Source organism: Labrus mixtus, chromosome 17 (assembly GCF_963584025.1).
Source record: "Labrus mixtus chromosome 17, fLabMix1.1, whole genome shotgun sequence".
Classification (NCBI taxonomy): Eukaryota; Metazoa; Chordata; class Actinopteri; order Labriformes; family Labridae; genus Labrus; species Labrus mixtus.
Genome location: NC_083628.1, coordinates 4,271,443 through 4,297,860, shown reverse-complemented (window position 1 = coordinate 4,297,860; position 26,418 = coordinate 4,271,443). Strand labels below are relative to the sequence as shown.

Sequence of the window (26,418 nt, the reverse complement as noted above, 5' to 3'; positions counted from 1 at the left end):
CTTTACTTTATTTTTTTCCTCTCATAACTCCCCATTGTGACATCAAACCAGCCTCGGATGAAACATCATTGAACAAGTCTTAATGGTTTTCCCATTCAGTGTGTTTTAATGTATAGGAAGCATGTGAATATTACACAGAAATCAGCATCAGAGGAAATATCTCGCTGTATTTAATCTATTCTGAGTGTGCAGAATGGATAATATGTTCAAATTGATTTTAGGGTCGAACCTAAAGATTGCCTCTACTCATTTTCATTCAAACAATTTAGCCTAGGCTTTGTTAATTAATACTTCATAAACAATTTGCAGCACTATAAGCCACACGGTATTAGCGCTTACAATGATTTCAAATACTTGTCAAAATAAATATCAAAAGATAACATGTTCTTGTTTGTCTACTGTAAGCACAAATATACCCATTACATAAAAACATACGGGGATCTTCTTCCCAGAAAGACTCAAATAAAAGGGAAAGAATAAAAGAAAAGAGAATCAAATGGAAGAACAGAAGGAGGAGAAAACAGCCTTGAAGGGAAATTAAGAGAAAAAGTTTATGTTCCTGTTCTTCTTTCCGAGAATCCCATGTGTGGACAGAAGGGGACAAAAGGTCCATCAGAGTCCGTCTTCTCTGTCCATTTGTCCTTCAGTTTATGAGACGTGAACAGCACAAGCGGCTGCTCTGTGTGTGTTATTCCAGCTGTCAAAGGCGGCTGAATCTACTTTTAACCCATTGTTCTGCCTTTTGACGAGGGACACAACCTGTTCCCCTGCAGGAGAGACACCTTGGGAGGGAGGGGGGAAGGGAATCCGAGACAAGAGGATGTAAAGTAATCCATGTCTCTCGGCCCCGCCCCCCCCCCAAACAGCTGAGGCGGGTTAGGTTCGAGGGGCGAGGGAGAGCCAGAGAACTGCTCGGCCTAACAGTTGATGGAGGCACAGTCTGCTTTGGCTTTCCCTGCCGAGTTGATGATCCTCATGAGGCAGTGTCCGAACTCCTCCAGGATCATCCGCTCCGCCTCCGCCTGATGCTGATGAGTCTGTTCGGCCTTCTTGGCCTGCTCCAGGAGACACTCGCACGTCGCTTCGAGCACCTCCTTTGTGACAAACGTGTACGGCAGCCTGAAGCGGAGAGGGGAAACAAGACGTTACTGAAAAAGACACATTCATTAGGGGATTGTTTATCCCACTCAGAGGAAGTTTTGTTGTTTGATGTTTTCCAGCAGTTACCAGGAATGGATATCAAAAAAGGGTTGTGGACATTTGTATTTGAAAATAAAATAAAACAGTGTAGCTGGTTCACACATGCACTCCTGAAAAGATGCTGTGGACATCAAAGCGACAGATTCTGAAACTATGACCGTTTTTTCCCCCCTTTGTATCAATGCTGTGTAATTGGCCGTATTCACAGTATCAAAAAAACAAAACATACTGGCGAGCAGAAAAGACAGTTGACAGCTGCATGTACAGTACAAATGACAATTTCAAGCTGTACGCCGGTCCTGCATGCTTTGATTACTCATGGGCTCTCCACAACTTCCCCGACATGATATTATCAATATCATGGGCCTCAGTCAGTATCATGACTTACCCTGCGATTCCCCACCACAGGTCTGTGTTGTTATTCGCTTGGTTTACTTTCTTTGGGCTTTGATTTCTTGGTCTTATTAATGTTCTGACCTGCAGTGATCAGTGTGTCAAATCAAACCGTTCAGTTTGAGGAGCAAACTTTTGATCATCATAAATCTGTTAGAATAAAGATTTTTCTGGCTCAGGAGAAAAGTGCTTCAGTACCTCCCGCTTCCACTTGAAATAACCGGTGTGGTCCTCATGAGCAGGTCTGAGATCTGCGACGACAGTTTGGTCTTGGCCGCCGTCTGCTGCTGCACCCTCACTTCTGCTGCGTCAGCCAGGTGCATCAGAGTCTTCCTCTCCGGGCTCTCCTCAAAGTTTTTACAGCCGATGCATTTGCAGATCGACGAGCACATGATCTTCGCCTTTAAGATTGAAAAAGAAGTAGGACATACAAAGTGTTAATTGTAAGTATGAAGGGTTAAATCAGTCAAAAACAATGCAGTAAAGGGAGTCTGACCTCGTAGCACTCGCAGTAGTTCTTCAGGCAGCCCGACCGTTTGCAGTTGCAGCCTTTGCTGTGTCGGCGGTCCGACTCGCCCTCTTTACCTTTACCTATTTTGGGTTTGAAGGCCTCTGGATTTCGATCCAGACATGTCTGTAGAATCAAATAAAACACAATTTTAACTTCGAGTTATCGGACTCACAGATAACGGCAGCTTAGCCACTTTAAAACTCCAGCTCACCTTTATAGCTTTGAGACGCTCCGTTTCATGTTCCAGGTTATTGAAGCAGTTGTTGCAGTTACAGTTACTGCAGAATTCTCCGTTTGCAAAGCAGTCGCAGTATCTAGGAGAGGACAAACAAGAGCTCTGCTTCATAAAACTGAATGAATAACACTGAGAGTATCAACTTCAACCCAAGTGTGCAAAAAACAATCTCTCTTAGTTTGTATTTCAGTTACAAATTCAACGTATTGATCAGGTCAGGGTTTGGACAAATAAATACAATGATTAAAAAAACTGAACTTACAGTTTGAGACACTGTGACTTGGTGCAGTTGCACGGTTTCCTCTGTCTGGAGGTTGAGTCTGCCGTCGACAAGCTGAAAGACATCAAATAATACATTTTAGAGGAAGAGTAATATAAAAGGACATTAAGGGAATCCATTAGAATTGTGAAAAAGTTTCTGCATTCTTCATTTATTAATTCAAATCTGACATTACTCCTCAATCTTTGTATCTGGGGATGAATGTAAAGAGGACATCTCTCTCACTCTCTGATCATCTGAAGAGCATACAGACGCTACTAAAAATAATGCAAGCTTGGAAAAGTGGGAGCAGATTGTCTACTAGCTAACCGATCTTAAGTGGTGATTGTACACAGTTTAGTTTCTCTTTCCCCCCCATAGAATGAGAACTGATTCTCACCCGTTGAGCGGCAGCTTGGCCTGAGTCTGAACTCCTGTGTTCGCTGCAAAACCAGAACCGCTAGCGAGAGTCACAAATGGAGACTGCTGGATCTGTAGGAAAGGCAGAAAATGTTGTTTCAAAAATGGATAGCAGTACTTGATGACTTATTTCTAAAAAAGCAGTAAATAAAAAGAAAGAAAAACCAAAGCATCTCTAACCTGTGTGACGTACTGTGCTGGCACGACTGCGTAGCCCATGTTCCCGCCTCCTGGAGCCGGAGCGAGAACGGTGCCAGGCGGGAGGTTGGTGAAGTTGGGCTGAATTTGGGGCAGAGGAGTCGCAGGCATGATGAGGCGCTGCTGGGTCTGAGTGGTGGTGACGACTGATGCTGACGTCAGGGGCTTAGGGGCCACCTAGAGGGGAATGTGTTCCGTTAATGAGCGAGTCACAGAGAGCGCCGCATGAATGCAAACAAACAACATTCATAGACGTGTCACCTGTTTCATGGTCTGTGCTGGAACGATGGGGACAGACATCCTGACGGCTCCTGTGCTCACCACCATCGGTTTAGCTGTGGGACATGAAGAATCACGTGTTACCACAGAAGAGCTAACAAGTGATACCAGAATTTTAACTTCAAGCCTTTTTCACATGTACACTCCTGAAAATATCTAGATAATTACAGGAGGACTGCTCTTGATATTCTCCTGACCTGGCTGTTCACATATGCTCCACAGAGCGGGAGAAAAACTTATAAACCTGCCCTTTGTACAAGAAAAATAAGTAGAAAGTAGAAATCTTTTTTTTTTTTTTACAGTACTGTAATGTGTAATGCCAAAATACATACTTAAATACAGTCATGTTTGCATAAGCCACGTGTGAGTACAAGTCGTCACACGCTGAACAGAGGAAAGAGAAACGAATAATTCCGGCTAAGCAAATATTTTCTTCACATAAAGAGTTTTGAATCGCTTCGTGTTGACACAACAAAGTCAAACTCTCATGAAATTAAAAAGAAAAAAAAAAAAACGAGGTCCCACCGAGATTTGAACTCGGATCGCTGGATTCAAAGTCCAGAGTGCTAACCATTACACCATGGGACCATGTGAAAGAAGACCGGTCCCTGTGTAGGGGAGTTATCAGATGTTGAACTGATAAGAACAGATACTACGCTTGATCTGAGCCAAAATGCTCTATCAAGAGGTTTTGTGTACCTGTCTGTATAGAGCTGGTGCTGGGGCCGCTGGGCTGTCCCGTGCTGCTCGCTGTGGTCGCGGTGACGAGGCGGACGTAGTGGAATCTGCTACCTGGAACCTGAATCTGTTGCACGTTGGGCTGGGTGGCTAGAGGGATGATGGTCTTGAACTGGGCGCCGCTTACTCCTCCCACAGCCACAGACTGGACCGGTTTCATGTTCTGGATCGGTCGGGACACAACAGGAAAGAAAAGATCATTATAGTTCAAACTTGAGGAGGGAGAAATTCTGTTTGAGAACCACTGGCCTAGTGGATAGTCCCGCACCGATGTAAAGAGGATATTGACCTTTCATGACCCAGATTTGACTCAGATCCTCGGCCGTTCGTCACATGTCATTCTTCTTTCTCTACCCGATTTCCTACTCTATCATCCACTGTCCTGTTGATTTATTACAGGCCTAACAAGGTAAGTCCTTAACACAGTACAAAGGTTATTCCAGTTTGCATATCTTCCTATCTTATCTAAACAAAATTGGAAGTAATAAAGCTTCTTTTTACATGTTGATTCAACTGAGTGAGATCAGTGGTGATGCACACAAAGCAGCAGACAGACAACGGTCAGTGTTGGGAAGAGCCCTGCTTTATTGTGCTACCAGCTGGACACACTGGGAGAGAGGATCTTGTATTTTATTTTGACCTTTCAGACTAAATTAAACAGACAAAAAGTACAAATGACATGAGGGCTCCTCTAACCTCAACTAGCTGAAACATTCATTGAATGTACAGAAACAACAGCCGAAGATACTTTGATTCATGTCATATTGATCTACCTTCCAGTTGGGATAATCTGCTGCTCCTATTTGATTTTTTTCCAACTAAATAAGCTGACAAACTCATCCATACTTTCATATTAGTCGTCTTTTCCTCCCACACATCATCAAGGTTAAAAAAGGTGTTGGGCGCGGTCACACTGGCCATCTGTACCGTGCCGTACTCAAGCACGATTGGCCCCACGCTGCGCTATTTCCACCCTGGCCGGTCACGCTACACAGGTCTATCCGTGCTTAAGCACAATTACCTCTTGTACATAACGTCTTAATACAACGCATGCATGCTTTATGTTATTATGAAGCGTGCTCAGTTGACAAACAGGCGGACGAGAGAGAGAGAGAGAGAGAGAGAGAGAGAGAGAGATCTCCGAAGTGTGCCAAAGCCAAGGAAGTGTACCGTGCCTGAGCGCGGCACGGAGCAGCCACACGAACTGGACTTCAGGGTTGAAGCGTGGTTGGGCACGGCACAGATGGCCAGTGTGACCGCGCCCTAATTGTGCTACTACAGTCACACTAAAACAAACTTATTTTGTGACAAACTGCATGTTAAGGGTTACATTTGACACATACTAAAAAGGCTAGCAACTTTGACAGCTAATAAGGATGTAAAAAAATAAATATATATTTTTAGCGCTGCAGGAGAAGCTGTCCGCTAAACTGACCTGCGTTGTAAAAGCGCTTTTGAATAGCCAGAAGACTAGAAAAACGCTCGCTAAAAAAAGCTCAAGTCCATTTACCATTTAAACCACCAGCATCAAACCTGTTGTCTGTGTTTAAACTGCAGAGCAGACGCTCTCACGCCAACCAGAAACAGAACCAAGCTTTGTACCATCATCATACCTGTGACGTGGCCTGACTGGTGGCCACCTTGACTGGAGATGCAGACGTGGACTGTTGGACTGCGAGGATCTGCTGGCCGAGTGCTACATTAACAGGAAGAGTCACGGACTTCCCGGAGGTGTTGGAGGTCGGGGACGCCACGGACACCACAGTCACCTGGTAGCGAGACAAACACGGAGAGTGCAGCACGATCAGTTCAAAACCCATAAAACTCCTGAATGATCACAATTAGTAGGGGTGTAGTGAAGCAGAAAGAAACAGGATTTAAAGCAGAATATGCTGCTATGAATGAAAGAAAACACTGAGGGAATACGGCCTGCTGGATGTACTTCTCCTCACTGTGCCTAGTGAAGTTTTCCAACACAGGTGTGACACTGACACAGGATTAAGTGGAACATCGTTAGGGTTATCTAAGACACCTGTGCTATCCTTTGTAACATCACCTCAAACTTTAGCACCACTCATACTGAGCAGCAGTATTGAATTCTGAAGTGCGATACACAACAGTTACATAAGTTTAAACATACTGGCCTCCCTCTTTGTGCTTGGAGCAGTTTATCCAGCTAGCCAAACAATCAAATATGCTCAGAGAAGACTCTCAGACCAAAAAGTTGCATTGTCCTTAAGTTTACTGAGTGACATGAATTGACTGTGAAACTGCAACACAAATAGTTACAGAAGTATTAATGAATACAAGCTCTTGAACATAGATTGTCTTATTGTCAAACTAAATTACAATCACAAAAACTAAGGTAAGTAGAAATACATAGATGTAATCAAACAACATATGTAAAATGTACTGTATATCTTACTCTTAAATGTACATGAAAACCTAATTAATTCTGCACATTATCCATGCTAAACAGCAGCTAAACAAACAAATTGTTTAATATTCACAAAACAGCATAACACTTACAGATATGGTCTTCGATAGCTCCAAAAAACCGAAAAGTCCTTCCAGTATACATACAATGAGAAACAACTGCAGCACTGGCATGTGCTCATTTACTCAAAAACAAAAGTGAAACTTAACTTTAAACTAAAGCTGCATTTATACTCGGCGTCACTAAGGGTTAGTATAACGTCAAATGGCATAGAAACAGTCTCATGGCATAGAAAGGCCATGACAATAAATGTTTCCTCTATTTGGTAAACGAGGAGTAAGGTGTAGAGTTTACCTTGCTGGGAGTCTTGAGGGGTGAAATGGCGATCTTTTTGCCTGCGATACTTTGAATACTCGTGTTGTGGGACTCCGTTAGAGTGATGGTCCTGGTGGGCAGCACAGGAGAAGTCTGAGTCAGGACCCGGCCTGTAGAAGAAAACAAAACAAGTGTCGGGACAGTTTAGTTTTACGCATGCCAAAAGGAAAAATGGAAAGTTAGCAAAACTAGCAACAGTCAGTTTTAACCTTGGGAGAAGTCACACATTCTCTACACACCAGAACACATTTTTCAGTTCAGATTTCAGATTTAATTTAAGGGTATCAACAGCGATATCGGCTGCATTATTAATTGCTGTTTTATTGTGTAACACAGCTTTCCTAGGAACAGCTGAATGCTGAAAGACAAGCTGTGGCTACAAGTATAAATGTCTGCTTCTTACATATTTCTTCCCCTCAAATTCAAGGTAAAAAAAAACCTGCCGTTCAAATTGAATAGAAATTGTTCCATTTAAATCCACTGTGTTGGCCTAGAGAGCTAAAATAACAAAGATCGATTTTTCCATCTCAATACCTGCAGAGTTGTCTGTCGTCTCTAAAGCTTTGCCGATAATGCATTTAAACTTACCTGCAATAACAGGAGACACTGATGTCTGAGGATTCAGACCTTTGCTGTTGACAGTTTTTGTGATGATGAACTTGATCGGTGCGGCTGAGGATGTCGGCGTCTTCTTGGCAATCTGTGGAAATATTCAACAATATGATTTATTCTCATTGTGTTCACACATTTACACTTAACATTGGTGTAAAATGTTTAATTCAAATGGGATTCTTTAGAGGAAAATATAATAAGTACTGCCACAGCTATAGTCTAGTATGTTTTGTTGTATCTTCACCTCACTGAGTTGATTTCAAATCTTTAAACCTCGTGGAGGGGAATTCATCGGACAGTTTATGAAGCTGTAAATAAATGTCCTGGTAAAGGACCTGATCCACTTAACGATACAGGGCCATCAGCGCCAGTGTATCAAATGTGTGCACTGCGTACTTTAATGAAGAGGGGCTAGGGGGTCAATATTCATGGACTGGTAGTGGAAACAATAATTTAGGGTAAAACAGCAACAATAGCCTGAGATGTATGATGACATTTAATTCATAATCATGTATAAATTCCTGAAACTCCCCTTCAGAGGAGGCTGAGGTGCCGAGAGGGGTCTCAACACTGAACACTTTTAATATTGTATCAAAAACGTACCTTTCTACTCAGTTTATGGCTGTGTTTGTTTTGTGTGTGAACGCACTTCTATCTGTATGTGTGATGTCATTTCACAATTGCCTGTTGTTCATTTTGAGGTTGTTGATTTTCACTTCATGTGAAGCACACTGTGTTGTCCTGTGTTTAAAATGTGTTTGAACTGGCTTCTTTTCATATCAACATATTAGCATGCACAGAATCGATTCATGTCTCGATGAAACACACACATCCAGACGGAACTTCAGCACAGCTCAATGTGCAGTTATAAGCAAGTAGAGATGCACAGATCCACTTTTGTTTTCAGTTCTGATCCGATTTTGTTACATATGTACCCATATTTTTATATCATAACTTACAATGTTGTTGTTGTTGTTGGTATTATGTGTAATGCTACACAAAGCTTTAGTAAACCCAGCATTGTATTGTACCAGATTCACATACAAACAGGAAGCGACAGCAGCTGTCAGGTTTTTCAAAGTAAATATTTTAAACTGAAGTGTAAGAATTGTATTTGTCCCCCGCCTGCAGGACAAACCTTCGGTCCTGGGGGGGACAGGGCCTTCTCCATTGCAGCTCCCACCCTCTGGAACTCTCTCCCTAAAAACATCAGAGACTCCCCCACACTCACTTCCTACAAACTCACCTTTTCATCACCGCCTACAACCACTGACTCTCAGAAAAGCCCTATATAAATCTAATTTATTATTATTACTTTTTTAACACATAGAAGGAGCTGTTCCATCTCGTCTGAACATCGTCATGGAGACCATTCGGGGGCACTTTTTTGCAGTTCAGTCTGAACGTCTTCAAAGAGAGACTGTGTGCTGAGCTGAGAATGTTTAAAGTGCCCAACCATCTTTATCGATCAGTGACGTGGATGGACGGTCCCATCTCTATCATTTAGGATGAATTAAAATCAATAAATGATCTTCAACAATTTCCCAGATTTCCAGTTTGTGGCCTGGCAAAATCTGCATTCATGTTTTTTTAAATATATATTTCACAACTTCACTGTCTATCTCTTTATAACATTTGTTCAGCTTTGTGCAGGCCACTGAACTCTTGTCCATGGAGGGATAACACTGAACTCTTACAACGCACCTCTGCTTATCTTGGCATTACTTTACAACTGAAACACAGTTTGTTTACAGTGTGCTCCATCTGACGGACTAAAGTTTAAACATACAATAATCACTATACTTAATTCATCAAGTCTGTGGAAAATGATTGAATGCATGATTCAACATAAAAATGTCAAATAATAGCAATGACTTAAAAAACTGAACTACAATATTACCTGCACAGCCTTGAGCTGCTGGGCTTGTAATGTTGTCAGCTGGTTGCCAGCAGTCGCCATCATTGGCTTCAGCTCCGTCCTCCCACCAATAGTCACCACTTTATACTGTGGAGCTGCAGATTTATTGTCTCCTGCAGCCAGTGAAACACCGGGTTTGCCGCCTGTGTGGGGTAACTGCAGCACTATAGGCTGCCCCGACTTTCCTATCGCTGTGACCAAAAGTTTCTGCCCATCCTGCTTTATGATCTGCGGCTGCATACCTGCAGCTTTTGCGGCTTCAGAGGCCTGAGCCGAAGCCACCTTGTTGAGGATGATCTGGTGGTTTGCGGCTGAGATGGTGAACGGAGCAGAGAGCTTCTGTAAGCCGCTCGTAGTCACACTGGTCCCTGTCAAACTGTCTGTAGTTTTTGTGGTGGCCGTCGAAGTAGCCATGGCGGGTTTGAGGGTAAAAAGGGGCGAGGATGTGCTGGATATCGAGACAGGTAGCTGACTGACAGGGGTGATGCTGAAAGTAGAGTCTGTGGTGAGGGACGTGGTCACAGCCTGCGTGTGTCCTGTTGAAGAAGTGTCCAAACAGAGGCTGAGATTTTCTGAAGCCGCCACGGGTGTATCCGTCTCCATCGGGACTGACGTGTCCGCACTGGACTCTGGCCTGGCCGTGGTGCTGTCGGGTTGGGACTGAGGGACGTCCTCGATGGCCTCAGTGTCCATGATCTCATCAGGAAGGAGGCTGTTGAGCTCTGGTGACACCACATCCATGATGCAAAGTCTCAGCTCTCTGGTGAAACGCAAAAAAACAACAAACAATGAGTTCCTTGTAAATGAATGGGAAAGCTTGATTGCCCTTATGAGAGGTTACCTTGAAACACACAAGTGACAAAAGCTGTTGACAACAATACAGAACAGCGCACACGTTAAACAAAATCTTTAAAAAAAACAACAACACATCGTTTTCGCATCCTATGTTATGCTAACAAAGTTTTGTTGTGTTCTTTTAAACAATGACAACAAAGAGTATCTATCTACAATTTGCTGTGATTCTTCTTAGCCTCTGACCCCCTGCAGAGGAAGAAGGGGAGTTTTTTAGTGGACATTAAGTTGTTCTGTATGTCATTTTAATCTAAACATTTACATACATTATTTTATTGGGGTTTCATCATTATATTATTATAACAAACATTATATATTAATATATATTGGTCATTTAGACAGCAAGTACAGAGTTTAATCAAATGGAAAAGATAAATTAAAAACATATACATACATATGCGCACATACAATTCAGATGATTTACTGTAACAAAAATAGATTGTAAATCTATTTTTATAGTTTAATCCAGGTTACTCTGTGCCCTAACCATTGTCCTTAGTTTTGCTGAATGTTACCTACATTTAACTCAAGAAACTCCATAAGCAAAAACAATATATATATATATTTTACCTTTATAATGCATGTAAGATATTCCATAGCAACACATTAAGCAATTACATATTTTAACTTTGTTACTGCCTTGAACAAAAGTCCCTGGCAGAGATAAGTTACTCAATTCCTGATGTATTCCTCTCCCTCCACTACTAATAAATATACATTTACTGGAAAAGCACTCAGTATGCTTGCTAAATAAACAAACAATGCAAGAAAAGCTAACGACTTAGCCATATTCACGTTTAGAGAGAGCTGTTCCCAATAACTGCATACACGTTTTATTTAGTAAACACATGAGTGTTAATCAATATAAGGGGGGGTTACTAAGAGTCACGCTGAGGCTGTACTCATCTTGACACAGACTGACAGCTGATTACTGGGTTAGCTAGGCCTCACTGATCATCTCAGGCGTATCTTTGTCCTGCTGCTCTCAATAATCCACCAAACATATGAACCCTCTCCCACCCCATAACACACACACACACACACACACACACACACACACAGGCTCAGACTGTCCCCTCGTCACCGGAACAAAGCGACCAACAGAAACACAACTGCACACATGTCTGTCTTAACCTGCATTAAAAGTGGTCGTGGTTCGGGTTAAGAGTGCAACAAAAAAAAAAAAGCGACAAAGCTGTTTGCTGGCTGCGTTACTATTTCAGGCCGGGGTTGGATTTCGAAAGATCCGCCATTTTTACCTCGTCATCAACTCTGCTAGCGCCCCGGCTAACACCTAGCTGCAGAGACTAAAGGATGTATTTAATACTATTATTAACATTAACCCTAAGACACGTTTGCACGCATTAATTGCCCGTAAAGAAGTATAGATAAATGATATAGTAAGATAATAATGGCTGGTGCAATCTTGAGTGCAACTAGCCGGAAACTAACTCTTTTAGCAGACTGACAACGTAAACAATGATAGCTTTAAATAATTCCTCCTACTACTATTTTCATATATATCTTTATTTAAACAAAATTAAAAAAAAAAATTAAAAGGCATATTTTTTTTTAAATATAGTGTACAGGCAGTAATAATAAAATCATGACACTATTTATTCTATTACAAAGATTAAAAACAAAAAAAAGATTATACCGTGTTAAGTTATTAAGGGTATGTTGTCGAGGAATGACAACAACTAGGTAAATGTTATAAAACATTAATGTCAAAAAACAAATTACCTAATGTACAAAATAAAAAATTGGTATTTTTTTCCACAATTTACGTATTGCACATGAATTTATTTGGCTATATTGTCGATTTAATACAGTTTTAAGAAGAAAAGAAAAGTCACCGAGTATAATTCAACAATGAAAACATATATATTTAAGCTTGTTTATTGAGTCAGTGTTGAGTGTGTTTAGATTGAAGGAACGACTTCAATCTCATTAACAAACCAAAGTCAGTGACTCATTTATAGACTACTATAACAAAAACAACCCCAGGAAAAAATTATAATTTAGTTAAATCCAGAGCACTAGACATCCTCCAAGTTGTATTATTATTTAAATATTTTTATCTTATTATTTTGGTATTATATTAGTTTTTTACATCTTATATTTTTGTTTATTTTTACTATTTAAATCTTATTATTTTGGTATTTTATGTGTTTTGTTTTACTTACGTTTTTTATATCTTATTTTTTTATTTATTTATTATCATTGAGTTTTTTGTGTTGGTTTGAGGTATGAATAAACATGTCTCAGATTGTTTTTTATTTTTTATCTGTATTTAAAAAAAGAAAAAAAAAACAATAAAGAGAAGTTAAACAAACAAACAAACAAACAAAAAACTTCCCAACTTGGGAACGCCGACCATCAGAGGAGAACTTGAATGCAGCATTAGCCCATGTTTTTGCAGCAATGAGCCAAGTTAGTTGACCTTTTCCAAATATAAACGGCATATTCTGAAGTCCTATTTTTATTTCAGTTTTTAAATCAGTAAAGAAAAACTTAAAAGCCTCTTTTTCAGACCAGCAAACGTCAAATACAGAAGGACGTTTAAGCTACAACTACAAGCAAATTCCCTGCTGGTTTTTATATAATGTCAGCATTTACCAAATAAGAAGTAAATGCACCACCGTAATGAACTATACGTGTCTCTATGTTCCTTTTAATATGCTTTTCCTGTTTTTTGCGGACGCTGTTTATACACTTGGCTGCAGGGTCAACCATATGTTATTCTCTGTAAGTACGCCCTAAACTTTTTAAATTTAACTCTAACTGCTGACCCTCATTACAGAGAGTATCAAACTCATTTCTGCTCGTCATTGCTGTCTTAACCTTACCCATTGTTATCATCATCATCATCAGCCTCATCATCATCATCATGAAGCCAGATCAGCGGGCAGGACAACTGTACTAGCAAACTTGCTGAGCTCGCTAACCCAGGCTAGCTAGCACAACATTATACCTCAACATTTGATCACATTATAGTGCTAAGCGTCCCTTTTTAACGCACTGCTATGAATCGCGGAGTAAGCGAACAAACTTGTGCTTACCCGAGGTTTTCAAGCCGGCCAACGTTTCCAGATAATACGGGGAAAGGAATAGGCGATTGTTCAAAATACCGCGCCGAGCGCCATTCCTCCCTGACATTTCACAAGTCGACCACGCCCTCCGCGCCCTACGTCACTACTGCGTATTTCTTAAAGGCGCAGCACATCATTTTTAGAGTTCGGAATCAGAGGAGACATGGTTCGGATAAAGGATGAATAAAAATAAATGAAAAATACGTTTTTTAAATTAGAAAGTTATCCGAAGGCAAGAGCCGTATTTTGTATTACTTTCACAACAAAATAAATCTCTAAAATAAGAATAAAAAAACGCTTCCATAATAAAGGATAAATTACTATTATTATTACAAAAGCAAACATAGCCTATATAGTTGGCCTATTTTACTTTCTGAAGATAAAAGGCTGCTAATGTTGACATCAACTGTATCAACTAAATATATAACTAAATCAGGGAAAAGCTCAGTGGCTGATATGCTCCAGTCAGTTCTATTAAGAAAGTAAAAGATAGATAGATAGATATAATCTTTATTAGTATTGTGTACAAGGACACAACGAAACTTTGTTAGCAGCAATCTTCAACAGCAGCGTTTACAAAAACAACAAACATATATTTGTGGTGATGTGAGAGAGAAGTATGCAAAAAGTGGCCAGAGCAATTGCTGTTCAGTGAATGAATGATAATAATAATAAACAAATAGACAGTTGTGGTGACTAAAAGAGTAAAAAGGAACGAATTAAAGCCCAAGAAAAAGTCCTATCACACTGTAAATACCCCAATACTAGTTCAAATCTCCCATCTAAATGACATTATTAGTTAATAAATATAATATCATTGCATTATTGTTACTCGTGCATTATTGTGAATCTGAATTTAATGATGGCAAGTTCTGTTTGAACTATTATTGCAACCCTGCGCGGGTTTATTTAAATGTTCTTGGTGTGTCTATTTTTGTCTATAATAAAGTCATAATAATGAGATAAAAAGTCAAAATTATGAAATAAAAAGTCAAAATTATGAGATATAAAGTCAAAATTCTGAGATATAAAGTCATAATAATGAGATAAAAAGTCAAAATGATGAGATAAAAAGTCATAATAATGAGATAAAAAGTCGAAATTATGAGATATAAAGTCAAAATGATGAGATATAAAGTCAAAATGATGAGCTATAAAATCGAAATTATGAGATATAAAGTCATAATAAAAAGTTGAAATGATGAGACTTTATTATTTTCATTTTTATTTTTCTTTACTGGCGGAAATGGGCTTCCAAAATAGTTTGATCTCTGCAGGGTTCTTTTAGATTTTCTTGCTGGTTAATAGAAACATAGGGAGGGTTGAGTTGACAGGGGCTGTTTTAAGATGTAACACCTGTAATAAATTGAGTAGTTAAAATAATATAAATTCATAAAATTAGAACGGTGATTTTATCTTGTAGAATGTACTTGTACATAAATGTTGCCTGTTTATTCACCAGCGTGTACATTTTTCCTTTATTGTACTTGTGTGTGCTTTAAGTTCTAATTTGTAAAGTAACAAGCCACTAAAGCTGTCAAAAAGATGTAAAAATAAAAAAAAAGTGAACATTTTCTTTGACTTGTTTTAATGTATATGTATTAAATGGCCTGAGAAGAGAAATTGAAGTACGAGTACCGCAAACTAGTTGTCAAGGCGACCGATGGAGCTCCACGCGCTGCCGGGCACAGACCCGAAGTCTCGCGCCCCTCTTGGCACCGGAAGTCGGAGTTGTTGACACTCCGACGAGCGACGATGGCGACCGAAGTGCGGCAGGAGCTAGCACAGCTGATGAATTCAACTGGATCTCACAAAGATCTCGCCGCCAAGTACGTAGCTCTAACCATAAGGCATATATTACGTACTAACAGTCGATATATGCTTTTCTAAAGTAAGAAAGTTAACGCCTTAGCAACTGACAGCTAAGCATTGAGATAGATGTGACAGGAGTAGCTAAGCTAACGTTAGCTAATTAGTTAGCATCAAATTCACCTAAATAAACGTAAATCTTTGAATAAAGACCTAAGTGTTTTTTTTAAACACAATTTAAACGGATTCTCAGATGAAGACATGTTAAAGCGGGGAGGCTAACTTGCTCTTTACTGTTACATTTATCATTTTAGTTAGCATCTAGCAGCTAACAGAGAGAGGTGATACTATGAACAACAAAGATTTAAAATAGTTTGAACTCCAGTTATATGTGACAGGACATAGACAATTAAGTCATACTAACAGGAAGGTGTTGTATACATCGGCAAGTTGTTTCCAGTTTTATTAATTTGAATTTATTTATTTATTTAATAGAAGAAAATGCAATTTAACATAATTTAAATACAAAGCATGAAACTGATGTTCTGCATAAAGAGTTTATAGATATTGCTAATTTCCAACTCGTGTCCCCAGTTGGGCCTTTGTGTAAACAAACAGATTAAAATCTTTTTTTAATTTAACCTTTATTTAACCAGATAAAGAACCCATTGAGGTCAGGATCTCTTTCACAAAGGGGTGACCTGGCCAAGAGGTCAGCAGCAACATGTTACAATGAAGTGACAGTATAGATTAACAAACATAGTGTTTTCAATAAAAAAAGAAAGTGTGGCAACATGTTAGACTAGAATAGAATAGAATAGAATTACTTTATTGATCCCAAACTGGGAAATTGTGGCGTTACAGCAGCAGGTTATCCAAACACACAATATGAGTAAAAAAACACAATATTAGCAAATCTAAACATAATATAATATTAAATACAAAGTAAATAAGCACAAAAAATATTAAAACTAAGAATGAGAATATATACAACCAGGATTTAACTAAGCATTACTAGTCTAAAATAGGAAGATTAAATATGGAAGATTGAATGTAAATGTGCAAAAACAGAGTCGTAAATGGACAGTATTGACATAAGTTAAAGTGCATGAGTGTAGACATATTATAAGCAGATGTTACAATTAAGTGACAGTATAGATTAACAACATAGTGTTTCAATAAAAAAGAAAGTGTGGGAGCTGTGACGCAACAATAAAAACAACAATTTAAGATTTTAAAAACACAGGCACATGTCATTGTAACAGATAAAGAACCCATTGAGGTCAGGATCTGGCCAAGAGGTCAGCAGCAACATTTACTTTACTTACTTTATTTGTTTTCACACTCTGTAAATCATGCAACACGAACATGCACAAACAGGATCATATGGACATGCATTAATGGAGAGATGTCAGGGTGACGGAGCTGCCCACAGCGGGCGCTCCTGAGGTTCCCAACCCAAGTCCCTACAGACTGAGCTACTGCCGCCCCATGTCATGTCAGAAGAACAGTTACAATGAAGTGACAGTACAGATTAACAAACATAGTGTTTTCAATAAAAAAGAAAGTGTGGGAGCTGTGAGACAACAATAAAAACAACAATTTAAGATTTTAAAAACACAGGCACTGTTCAAGGGTCTCACGCCGTCTGTCCCTCGAGATCGAACGGAAAGCTCCAAGTCGAATAAGTTCAGGGAGTTTTAATTCAGTCTGTAGAGTTTTCCATGCCGAGGGGGCAGCAAAGCCGAAAGCTCTTTTTCCTAATTCAGTCCTTACCCGAGGAACAAAAGTGTGGTGCAAGAACGCAGGGCATAGCGACTGCTTGTTCTCTGTCATAAAACACACAAATATAAAGGAATCAAGTCTAAAAGAGCCTTATAAATTAGGGTCAGCCAATGTGCGTATCAAAATCAAAATGTACAACATTCAGTTACATAAAACCCCATAACACGATATGAGGATACATTAAAATACATGCACAACAATACAAATGCTATAAAGCAGTTTAAAAGAAAGTTTGAAGATACTATTTAAAAGTGGGTACAGCTCTGACTTGCTTTGAGCATTTCACCTGTTTTGTAAAAGATTTTAGATAGATAGATAGAATCTTTATTAGCATTGTATACAAGGACACAACGAAACTTTGTTAGCAGCAATCTTCAACAGCAGCGTTTACAAAAACAACAAAAATATATTTGTGGTGATGTGAGAGAGAAGTATGCAAAAAGTGGCCAGAGCAATTGCTGTTCAGTGAATGAATGATAATAATAATAAACAAATAGACAGTTGTGGTGACTGAAAGAATATATACAGTTATTATTGTGCAGTGACTGATTAATTAAACAAATATAAATATAGAGATATAGTGCAAATAAGTGAAGTTATAGTGCAGTGAAAGAATATATACAGTTATTATTGTGCAGTGACTGATTAATTAAACAAATATAAATATAGAGATATAGTGCAAATAAGTGAAGTTATAGTGCAGTGAAAGAGTATATACAGTTATTATTGTGCAGTGACTGAGTAAATAAATAGACAATTTTACAAACAGACAAATTTAAGTCCGAGATTAATTTTATTTCAGGTGTTTAATGTGTTCCAGAGTTTACAGCCTTTGATGGAGAAGGCTGATTGACCAAACGTAGATCTACGATGTTGTACGCTACAGTCTCCATTCACAGTGCTTCTCGTTACCCTGTTTCCGTCCTGTCTTTGAACATATCTGGAGAGAGGTTCAGGGGCCAGATTGTTGATACATTTAAAAACAAGTGTGAGGAAACATAAATGCATAAAGCTCTCAAAACTCAGTAGATTGTGTTGTTTTCAGGATGTGACAGTGATGCCACCGGACAGGTTTTTTTGTCCATTCTTTTCAGGGCCTGGTTGTATAGTGATGAGAGGTTTCTGATTGTAGAGGGTGAAGCTTGTGACCAAACTGTCATACAGTATGAGAAATGAGAGAAAATCATTGAATGCATGAACACTTGTGCTGCTTGAGTTGGTAGTGTCTTATTAATTTAAAGCAGTTGCAAACTTGAGTTGTGGATCTAAAAGGATTCCTAAGAACTTAAACTCACTAACTTCCTCCATGGCTCAACAAAGTATGGTTGTCAATTTGTTGTTGTTTTGTTTGTACTGGAGGTTGTTGCAGAACATCAGCCTTTAATTTCATTTTTTAGTTGCATTCTCTTCAAAATGATTGTTCTTTCTAACCCATAATATCTTTTCCAGATATCGACAAATTTTGGACAAGGCCATACAGTTTACAGATGCAGAGCAACTGGAATCCTTGAAGGCCTTTGTTGAAGCAAGTATGCAGTGCCTGCTTTCTTATCACCTTTTTTTAAATGTTTTAGAACATCTGGATGTTAACAGGTTATGATAAGTATTACCGTAAGTGACCATAAGTATTTGTATCTGTCTCTCACAGTGGTCAATGAAAATGTCAGTCTCGTCATCTCGAGGCAGCTGCTCACTGACTTCTGTACACACCTGCCCAACTTGCCTGATGCCACAGCTAAAGCAGTGTACCACTTTACCTTGGAAAAGATTCAACCAAGGGTCATCTCCTTTGAGGAACAAGTAAATACTCTCACAGTTTCCTACTCTCTGAATGTGTTGTTGATCATTGAATCCGCTCAGTAAATAACTGTTATTGCAGTTTATAGTTTTAAGTTATGTTGTTTTCTTTTCTTTTTTTTAAATCTTCCTATTTAAGACTAGTAATGATAAGTTAAATCCTGCTTGTATATATTCTCATTCTTAGTTTTGATTTTTTAGTGCTTATTTACTTTGTATTTAATATTATATTGTGTTTTTTGCTCATATTGTGTGTTTGGACAACCTGCTGCTGTAACGCCACAATTTCCCAGTTTGGGATCAATAAAGTAATTCTATTCTATTTTCTCAGGTAGCCTCAATAAGACAGCACTTAGCAACCATTTATGAAAAGGAAGGAGACTGGAGAAATGCTGCCCAGGTTTTAGTTGGTATTCCCCTGGAAACAGGACAGAAGTAAGTGAGCTGCTAGTAGCTTTTCTAAATGTTTGTGATATATTTCCAGGTCTATAAATGATTTTGTCTCCTTTTTTTAGGCAATACAATGTTGACTATAAGTTGGATACATACCTGAAAATTGCACGGCTCTACTTAGAGGATGATGATCCAGTGCAGGCAGAGGCCTACATCAACAGAGCCTCATTACTCCAGAATGAGTCCTCAAATGAACAGCTGCAGATACACTATAAGGTATTCAACCCTCATGTGATTTCGCCGTCCAAGGTTGCAGATTGGTTGTACTCATCAGACTGAGCAAAAATTAATCATCATGGCGACTTGGCAGTAGATGATGTCTGTAGTGTCTGGCTCGGTGTTTCATATTGTTCATCCTCTTAGGTGTGCTATGCAAGAGTTCTGGATTTTAGGAGGAAGTTTATTGAAGCTGCACAAAGGTACAACGAGCTGTCTTATAAGTCAATTGTCCACGAGACTGAACGTCTGGAGGCACTGAAACATGCCCTGAACTGCACCATACTCGCCTCTGCAGGTAAGACAAACGTGTTTAGGTTTTCAAAGATCATCCAAATAGTTAAGATCTGTGTGTCTCATACAAAAATTATCGTCATTTGTTTTAGGCCAGCAGCGTTCCCGGATGTTGGCGACTCTGTTTAAGGATGAGCGCTGTCAGCAGCTGGCTGCTTACGGTATCCTTGAAAAGATGTATCTGGACCGTATTATCAGAGGAAACCAGCTACAGGAATTTGCTGCTATGCTGATGCCTCACCAGAAAGCCACCACGGCAGATGGTGAGTTAGGAGCCCGATTCAGACTGCCAATTCATGGCCCCTGTGACGTTTCAACTCTATGTGTGGCAAAGAGGTGTAAAGGGGGAATAAAGTGATTACACCTCTGTGCTGGCTTCAGAGGGAACAGCAGGGAGAACAGTCTGACTCTGTAAACTCTCAGTACATGCTGTGCTCTCTCATGTCTCCCATCACTGTAATGCAATGTGAAATCATAGACTGGGACACCAATATATCACCATTGCAGAATCAATATGAAGGTACAAAGGCAGAATTTTGTTGTTTGTTGCTGTTTCGGAAACACACTCTGAAAGGGGCTAAGATATTTAGCTTCACACGGCGTGAACCTTTAAATGCACAAAGTACACGTTTCCAACATTCTGATTCTGAGGATTTACATACAACACAAAATGACAAAAAAAAAAAAGCATGAATGTAACTGAAGTGTGTTTTCTCAGGCTCCAGCATTCTTGACAGAGCTGTGATTGAACACAACCTCCTGTCTGCTAGCAAACTCTACAACAACATCACTTTTGAAGAACTAGGAGCACTTTTGGAAATCCCTCCGGCTAAGGTGACAATTTGTCTAGATTCTTTTTTTTAACTTAGTTTTAACTTAAAGAGTTTTCTGCAAAGAAATACTTTGAAATGACTTAACTGTATGTTCTTGTAAAACAAATTAAGAGTCAAACAGTTGACTACCGCAGCGGTATAAAACTGTTATGTTTCCAGGAATATTACTGGAGGTCATACAGCTTTCGATTGAGGATGTTGTTAATTATTGAATCATACTTTTTTCTTTATTATCGAATTATTGTTACTTGTACAATTTTGGTTTGTGTGAAATATTCTTTGTAGCTTTACATATCTCATAATCCACTGAAATGTTTGTTTCCTTTGTTGTCCTCAGGCTGAGAAAATAGCTTCTCAGATGATCACTGAAGGACGCATGAACGGCTTCATCGACCAGATAGACAGCATCGTACATTTTGAGAGTGAGTTACCATATCCAAAGTTGTTTTTTTAAGCAGCATCTGATCTTAGGTACACGTTTTAATCTTACATGACAGTTACATCATAGTTGAGCTGCGTCATTATCAGCTGTGATTTTCCTTCTTTGACCCAAGTTCCCACATATTACACTGAAACAGTAACTTCACAGGTGCTCTGTCAGCTGTTATTTTATTTATGTTTTGAAATGCAAGTCAACCATCCCTGTGTTTAGAAATATTTATAGAAGTTTTGTTTGAGTTAATATTTATGCTTTAATGTGATCAGTGAAAGCTGTGTCATTTCTTTATATTGGGATATTTGTAGAATAATCTGTGGCCAGTAGAGGGCAGCGTCTACAAATACAAAAAAATGACATAAAACAACAAGGCGTTTTACTGTCTTATCGAAAGGGGAAGTGCTGCAGTCATTTATGGTTTCATTTGTATTTTATACTTGCAAAATTTTTGTTTGCCTGTCATAAAATGAAAAGATGCTCCGGTTTCTAATTTGATTTCTTATCTCCGGCAGCTCGTGAACCTCTTCCTACCTGGGACAAACAGATCCAGTCTCTTTGTTTCCAAGTCAACAACCTGTTAGAAAAGATCCGGTCGGCCGCTCCGGAGTGGGCCGCACAGGCCATGGAAACCCAGATGACCCAGTAAACATCCCCACCCCTTCTAAACAAATATCCTGCTCCCTCAGTCTGCCCTTTAGTGTCGTCTTCCTGGTCAAAAACATCACCACAGATGGAAACGCCCGCGAGGAAGTTCTGGATCACTGGTTAGAGTTTTCAAAGAACACTTTTATTACTCTTGTCCACTGGGAATCCTCTCCAACGTGTCTCGATATTTCAGATCTTTGTCAGGCATAGCTGTAAGAAGAGGAGGGGCATTACGTAACATTTAGGTGTGACTTTATGATATTTACATGGCATGTTATACATTTGAATACGATGATTCAGATAGTTGACGTGCGGTAAGGTCAGAAAGAGGTGAACAAAATGATCCGATTGGTTTGTTTTAGCTTGTCAGTTCCAGCACACTCGTGTGTTTTAAATGACGCAGCAATATCTGTTTAATGGTTCTTGATTTATGGAGTCACGTAACCTGCCACATTTATAAAATTTCCTCAAAAAGAATTAAATTCAAATGTAAGAAAGTGTTCAGCCTCTTGGTCGTCTCATTCAAGTCTGTTTTCTGATGTGTTGCTCTTAAATAAAATGATACATCGTTTCATATTAGCATTCACAAGACAAAGTATTGCAAGGCCGGATTTTTGGCGAGCAGCATTTTGCTTATTGATTTCCTTTGACTGGAAAGTTGTGCACTTAAAAAACATCTGTTTTTGACTTTGTGTAAAATTGCAGAACTTAAGATAATTATGGGAAGTTCTTTCTTGAATGGGAAATTAATTTCTGTCCTCTGTCCATTGAACGGATAGATACATTGTGTTCTCTTGCATGCACACTCACGCTTACATTTCATTTAGAAAGCGTTTTTCAAGTACTCGGAAGACCTTGGACGTTAGTTAAAAAATTGAAAGATCGAAACAACATCGAAGGATCAAACTAATAGACATTGTAACATTACACACAGGTCATTTAAGCAACATATAAAAACACAGACAGTACGTTATGTATCAGGTCAATTCCATGTTACGAGTGCTAGCAGGCTAACTTGAATAAAAAGATACAGAAAGAAGAATCTTGTTTAATATTCCCCTCTAACAAGAGATTAATTATAAGTAAGGCCCGACCGATATGGAGGTTTTTGGGGCCGATATCGAAAATCTGATACTGATATATCGGCCGATATCTTTCTTAGATCTATGTTCGATCTGTAGAGATAGATATAGATAGATATTCAAACATGCTTTGTGTTGTTCTCTCAAATTCAGTTATCAGAAACTTGTGGAAAAGATTTATTACGAAGACAAGATGGTCTCTAAACTGGAAAGTAACTGCATTTACATTCATCACCGCTTTACACTCTAGAGAGTGATGATGCTTGTAATCCATACATCATACTCTGCTGGATGACAGAGAACTGCTAGTGTAATACAATGAAACTCACATGGAATGCTATTTGACTGGTAAATAAGCCTAGTAATATCGGCGCATATCTGCGATAAAACTAGCTGATAGCGATAGTCACGTGATACGTTAATATCAGTCGAGCACTTATTAACAAAGCACAGAACTCCATAAAATGGAAAAAAAACCCAGCTTCAGGCCAACATCCCCCTGTTAGTTCCCCCTTTCCTGTCACAACGACACAAAACGGAACACAAAGATAACACATGTCATCATGTTTCCTCAACATACTGGCTGTAAATGTTTGTTTTGTTTGTTTAAATAATGTTTCATTTAGATGCTTTGGTTTATGATAATCCATTCGATAGTTGTTTAATCTGTATGGAGGGAAGTTGTGGACCGACTGGCCTTGCTGTACCTAGAGCTTCCAGTGTAGTCAATAAGAAAACTGGTCGTAATCAAGCAGCAACATGTAATATCCCAAACTGTACAACAGATCCACAATAAAGTAGAGAGCGGGAACAATCTTTTTTTTAACTTTTTAAAATCATTTTTATTAAAGATGACATAAAAAAAACACAACAATTAGTAAGCATGTCAGAAGATCATCAGATGAATTTTAAAAACACTTCAATAGTTCAACTGTCAAACTGAGATTAACAAAGGAAACAAGAACTGTTGGAAAACCATTTGAGGAATTGGGAAATGCTGTCTGCAGTCATGTGTGGTTTTTTCCCATAACAGAAACATGAACTTAACGACTTGATTTCGCAATGAAAGTCAACAGGACTCTTGTCCACATCCTGTCAGCTGATTTTTTATTGCTGTTCTCCACCCTCAAGGTGTGCCGCTGAAAGCTAATATTTAACGTTATGCATGACATTCTTATTGTCCTCATTGGGTCAAAGTTGTAATAAAAAATCAAACATGCTCAGTTAATTAATTCAAATATAAGACTTCATTTGCAAATCTTTGAGAGCATTTCAGGCAGACTTTTCTTGTGTCGTAGAAGAATCTAGAAAGAGAAAATAAAAAAGCTTACGTTACTTTCCGTCAATTTAACAGCTCAGAAAGACAACATAACACACTGTGAAATAGTACATCCAAGTGTTTTGGTACAGTTACAAGCAGCTTACCCAATCAGAAGATGCCCTGCTCCTTCCTGCGGTCGATGTCTCTCTTCAGTTGGCAGGTGGCGCAGACCGGACAGCACCAGGTCACCATAAAGTCATTACACATGGAGCCCTGAAATCATAAAAAAAGAAAACCGTCAATCTAAGAAGGCGCAGCGATGATGAAAGGCACATTTCATCACATCTAAATTTCCTTCTATGGAGTCCAAGTAACTTCCTGCTCTGACATCGTCTCAACTTTGTGAATTTATTCTGTTTAGTTTAAGTTTTTCCACACTTTATTCTTAAAATGAAAACACGGCTATATTGTACCTGGCTCTCACACTTTTAGTCTGACTTTATTCTCATCATGTCAACTGTAGCAGGCGGAAAAAAAAAAGATCTTCCTCAAACTGCGACACCACACACGTTGCACTTATTCTCTCTACAGTCTAAACTTTTGTTGTAACTTTGATCAACATTATGAATAAATTCTTGACATAAGTATTTCTCTATCCTTAAACTCTTATTTACAATTTCTTTTCCTGTACTTTCCAATTTATTCTCAACATTTCAACAATATTTTTCTGCTTTTTGACTTTTTCATTTTTCATTCTCAATTAGAAAAGTAAAAAAAGAGATGTTCCTCTTCCCATTTTTCTTTTTATTCCTTGAACTAATTCTCAAAGTCGGGCTTAATTCTAAACATTTAAACTTTATTCTCGAGCACTGAAATCTTCTTTAACATTTCAGTTGGTATAAACACCACTAATGGAAGAACTATACGATGCATTAATACTCATCTATAAAGTGGCGGCTTTACTGCTTTGACCTGAAGTCACCCAGCTCCATATTTGCTCTGCAAACTTACATTGATGTTGTATTTGGTCCTGTAGACGCTGCGGATGGGCATGCCCAGACCGCACAGGCAGCACTCGCCCATGTCACTGGCGATGGTGCAACCGAGGCACAAGTAGCAGCAACATCCATAACAGCCTGATGTAGGGGGGGGGGGGAGAAATGCATTAAGAAAAAAAAAAAAGGAGAAATTCTTACATGCAGATGTGGTCTTAACTTTGGGATATCAGATTTCCCAGTAGAGATCAGTGCTCACAGGTTCCACAATCGTCGCAGCAATCCAACACGCTGGTCTGGAATTCAGAGGCCTGATATGGTCCGGGTTGATTTCTCACAGCCATGATGAAGGTAAATCACTGTGGGGATAAAAGATTCTTTTTTTTTTTTTTTTTCACTAGTCTTTCTTTCACTTAATACAGAAGCTTGGGGACTTATTGATGGCCATTACTTCTGTATTTTCCAAGCAGAGAAAAATATAAAGTACACCTCTTTTCAGCATCAAACAACAAGGACTTTGGTTATTAGTAGAAAAATCTTACCAGATGCTTGTGAAGTTGAAGGACAGTGGCAGAGAATTTCCTGGATGTCAGATTGAGTGCGGTGGCAGCAGCAGCAGCAGCAGGGTAAGGTTTTATTGCCTATTGTTGCAGGTGACTAGTCTGTTGGGAGACCCTATCACTATAACGCCCTCCCAATGCACTTCCAGATAAGGTCACAAACACACCTACTGTACTTTACTGCACTCAAGCTCAACTTAGTGTACTTCTTCTTTGTACTTCTGTTATTTCAGGGAACACTTGCTCACACAAACATAAAAGGTTTAATCTCGTGGTTACAAGTGATGACTGGTGGACAATTGAAACATCAGAATTTGAAGAATCTGTAATGCTTAGTAACCTTCGACCTATCATTGTTCAACCAAGACCAGCCTCACTAGGTGTGGAGAAGTCGTTACAACTGAAAGTAGCTCTCCTAAATGTCAGATCGTTGACCAACAAGTCTTTTTTAATTAATGATCTAATAACAGAAAAAAAAACTGCATTGTATATTCTTAGTTGAGACATTTATAGATCAAAAGGACGCTGAAAAGTTGGTCCATGGTTTTATTTCAAACAGACTTGATTACTGTAATGCACTCCGTACTGGCCTCCCCAAAAGAACCACAGATAAACTTCAGCTCAACATCAAATAAATGCGATGTAATGCAAACATTAAATGGTCAACATACAATGTAATGGTAAAAGTCATCAAAATGATATTCTCTCTTAACAGTATTGCTCCCAGATCGTT

General features: G+C 39.0%; 3 protein-coding genes, 1 non-coding gene and 1 pseudogene across 4 annotated transcripts; 1 reads left to right on the top strand and 4 right to left on the bottom strand.

Moving 5' to 3' along the window:
* Positions 1-83: 83 nt before the first annotated feature.
* On the bottom strand, positions 84-13,616 carry lin54 (lin-54 DREAM MuvB core complex component). Its single transcript, XM_061060643.1, has 14 exons — positions 13,490-13,616; positions 9,558-10,335; positions 7,634-7,745; positions 7,025-7,155; positions 5,847-6,002; positions 4,195-4,396; positions 3,478-3,551; positions 3,199-3,393; positions 2,999-3,090; positions 2,602-2,673; positions 2,316-2,418; positions 2,090-2,227; positions 1,792-1,994; positions 84-1,119 (listed from the first exon to the last, which is right to left on the bottom strand). The coding sequence occupies exons 2-14, from the start codon at positions 10,314-10,316 to the stop codon at positions 918-920; spliced, it is 2,439 nt and encodes an 812-aa protein (XP_060916626.1). The 5' UTR covers positions 10,317-10,335; positions 13,490-13,616; the 3' UTR covers positions 84-917.
* trnaq-uug (transfer RNA glutamine (anticodon UUG)) lies at positions 4,012-4,083 on the bottom strand. Its single transcript has one exon. It is a non-coding gene; the product is annotated as a tRNA-Gln (tRNA).
* LOC132992721 (U2 spliceosomal RNA) lies at positions 4,090-4,188 on the bottom strand (annotated as a pseudogene).
* Positions 13,617-15,187: 1,571 nt separating the features above from the next.
* cops4 (COP9 constitutive photomorphogenic homolog subunit 4 (Arabidopsis)) lies at positions 15,188-22,287 on the top strand. Its single transcript, XM_061060644.1, has 10 exons — positions 15,188-15,348; positions 18,563-18,642; positions 18,762-18,913; positions 19,242-19,345; positions 19,426-19,579; positions 19,727-19,877; positions 19,966-20,136; positions 20,592-20,707; positions 21,044-21,128; positions 21,655-22,287. The coding sequence occupies exons 1-10, from the start codon at positions 15,275-15,277 to the stop codon at positions 21,786-21,788; spliced, it is 1,221 nt and encodes a 406-aa protein (XP_060916627.1). The 5' UTR covers positions 15,188-15,274; the 3' UTR covers positions 21,789-22,287.
* Positions 22,288-23,747: 1,460 nt separating this feature from the next.
* On the bottom strand, positions 23,748-25,819 carry LOC132992292 (placenta-specific gene 8 protein-like). The gene is made up of 4 exons (XM_061061505.1): positions 25,668-25,819; positions 25,385-25,484; positions 25,142-25,266; positions 23,748-24,403 (listed from the first exon to the last, which is right to left on the bottom strand). The coding sequence occupies exons 2-4, from the start codon at positions 25,467-25,469 to the stop codon at positions 24,299-24,301; spliced, it is 315 nt and encodes a 104-aa protein (XP_060917488.1). The 5' UTR covers positions 25,470-25,484; positions 25,668-25,819; the 3' UTR covers positions 23,748-24,298.
* Between the last annotated feature and the right edge of the window lie 599 nt (positions 25,820-26,418).

Coding starts and splice junctions, on each gene's coding strand:
- cops4 (XM_061060644.1), top strand. CDS start 15,275: ATGGCGACCGAAGTGCGGCAGGAGCTAGCACAGCTGATGAATTCAACT. Junction 18,914..19,241: donor TCATCTCCTTTGAGGAACAA/GTAAATACTCTC, acceptor CTATTTTCTCAG/GTAGCCTCAATAAGACAGCA. Junction 20,708..21,043: donor TGGAAATCCCTCCGGCTAAG/GTGACAATTTGT, acceptor TGTTGTCCTCAG/GCTGAGAAAATAGCTTCTCA.
- lin54 (XM_061060643.1), bottom strand. CDS start 10,316: ATGGATGTGGTGTCACCAGAGCTCAACAGCCTCCTTCCTGATGAGATC. Junction 4,397..5,846: donor CCAGTCAGGCCACGTCACAG/GTATGATGATGG, acceptor CGACCGATCCAG/AACATGAAACCGGTCCAGTC. Junction 2,228..2,315: donor AGCGTCTCAAAGCTATAAAG/GTGAGCTGGAGT, acceptor TTGATTCTACAG/ACATGTCTGGATCGAAATCC.
- LOC132992292 (XM_061061505.1), bottom strand. CDS start 25,469: ATGGCTGTGAGAAATCAACCCGGACCATATCAGGCCTCTGAATTCCAG. Junction 25,267..25,384: donor CTGCGACGATTGTGGAACCT/GTGAGCACTGAT, acceptor CCCCTACATCAG/GCTGTTATGGATGTTGCTGC. Junction 24,404..25,141: donor GGACCAAATACAACATCAAT/GTAAGTTTGCAG, acceptor TTATGATTTCAG/GGCTCCATGTGTAATGACTT.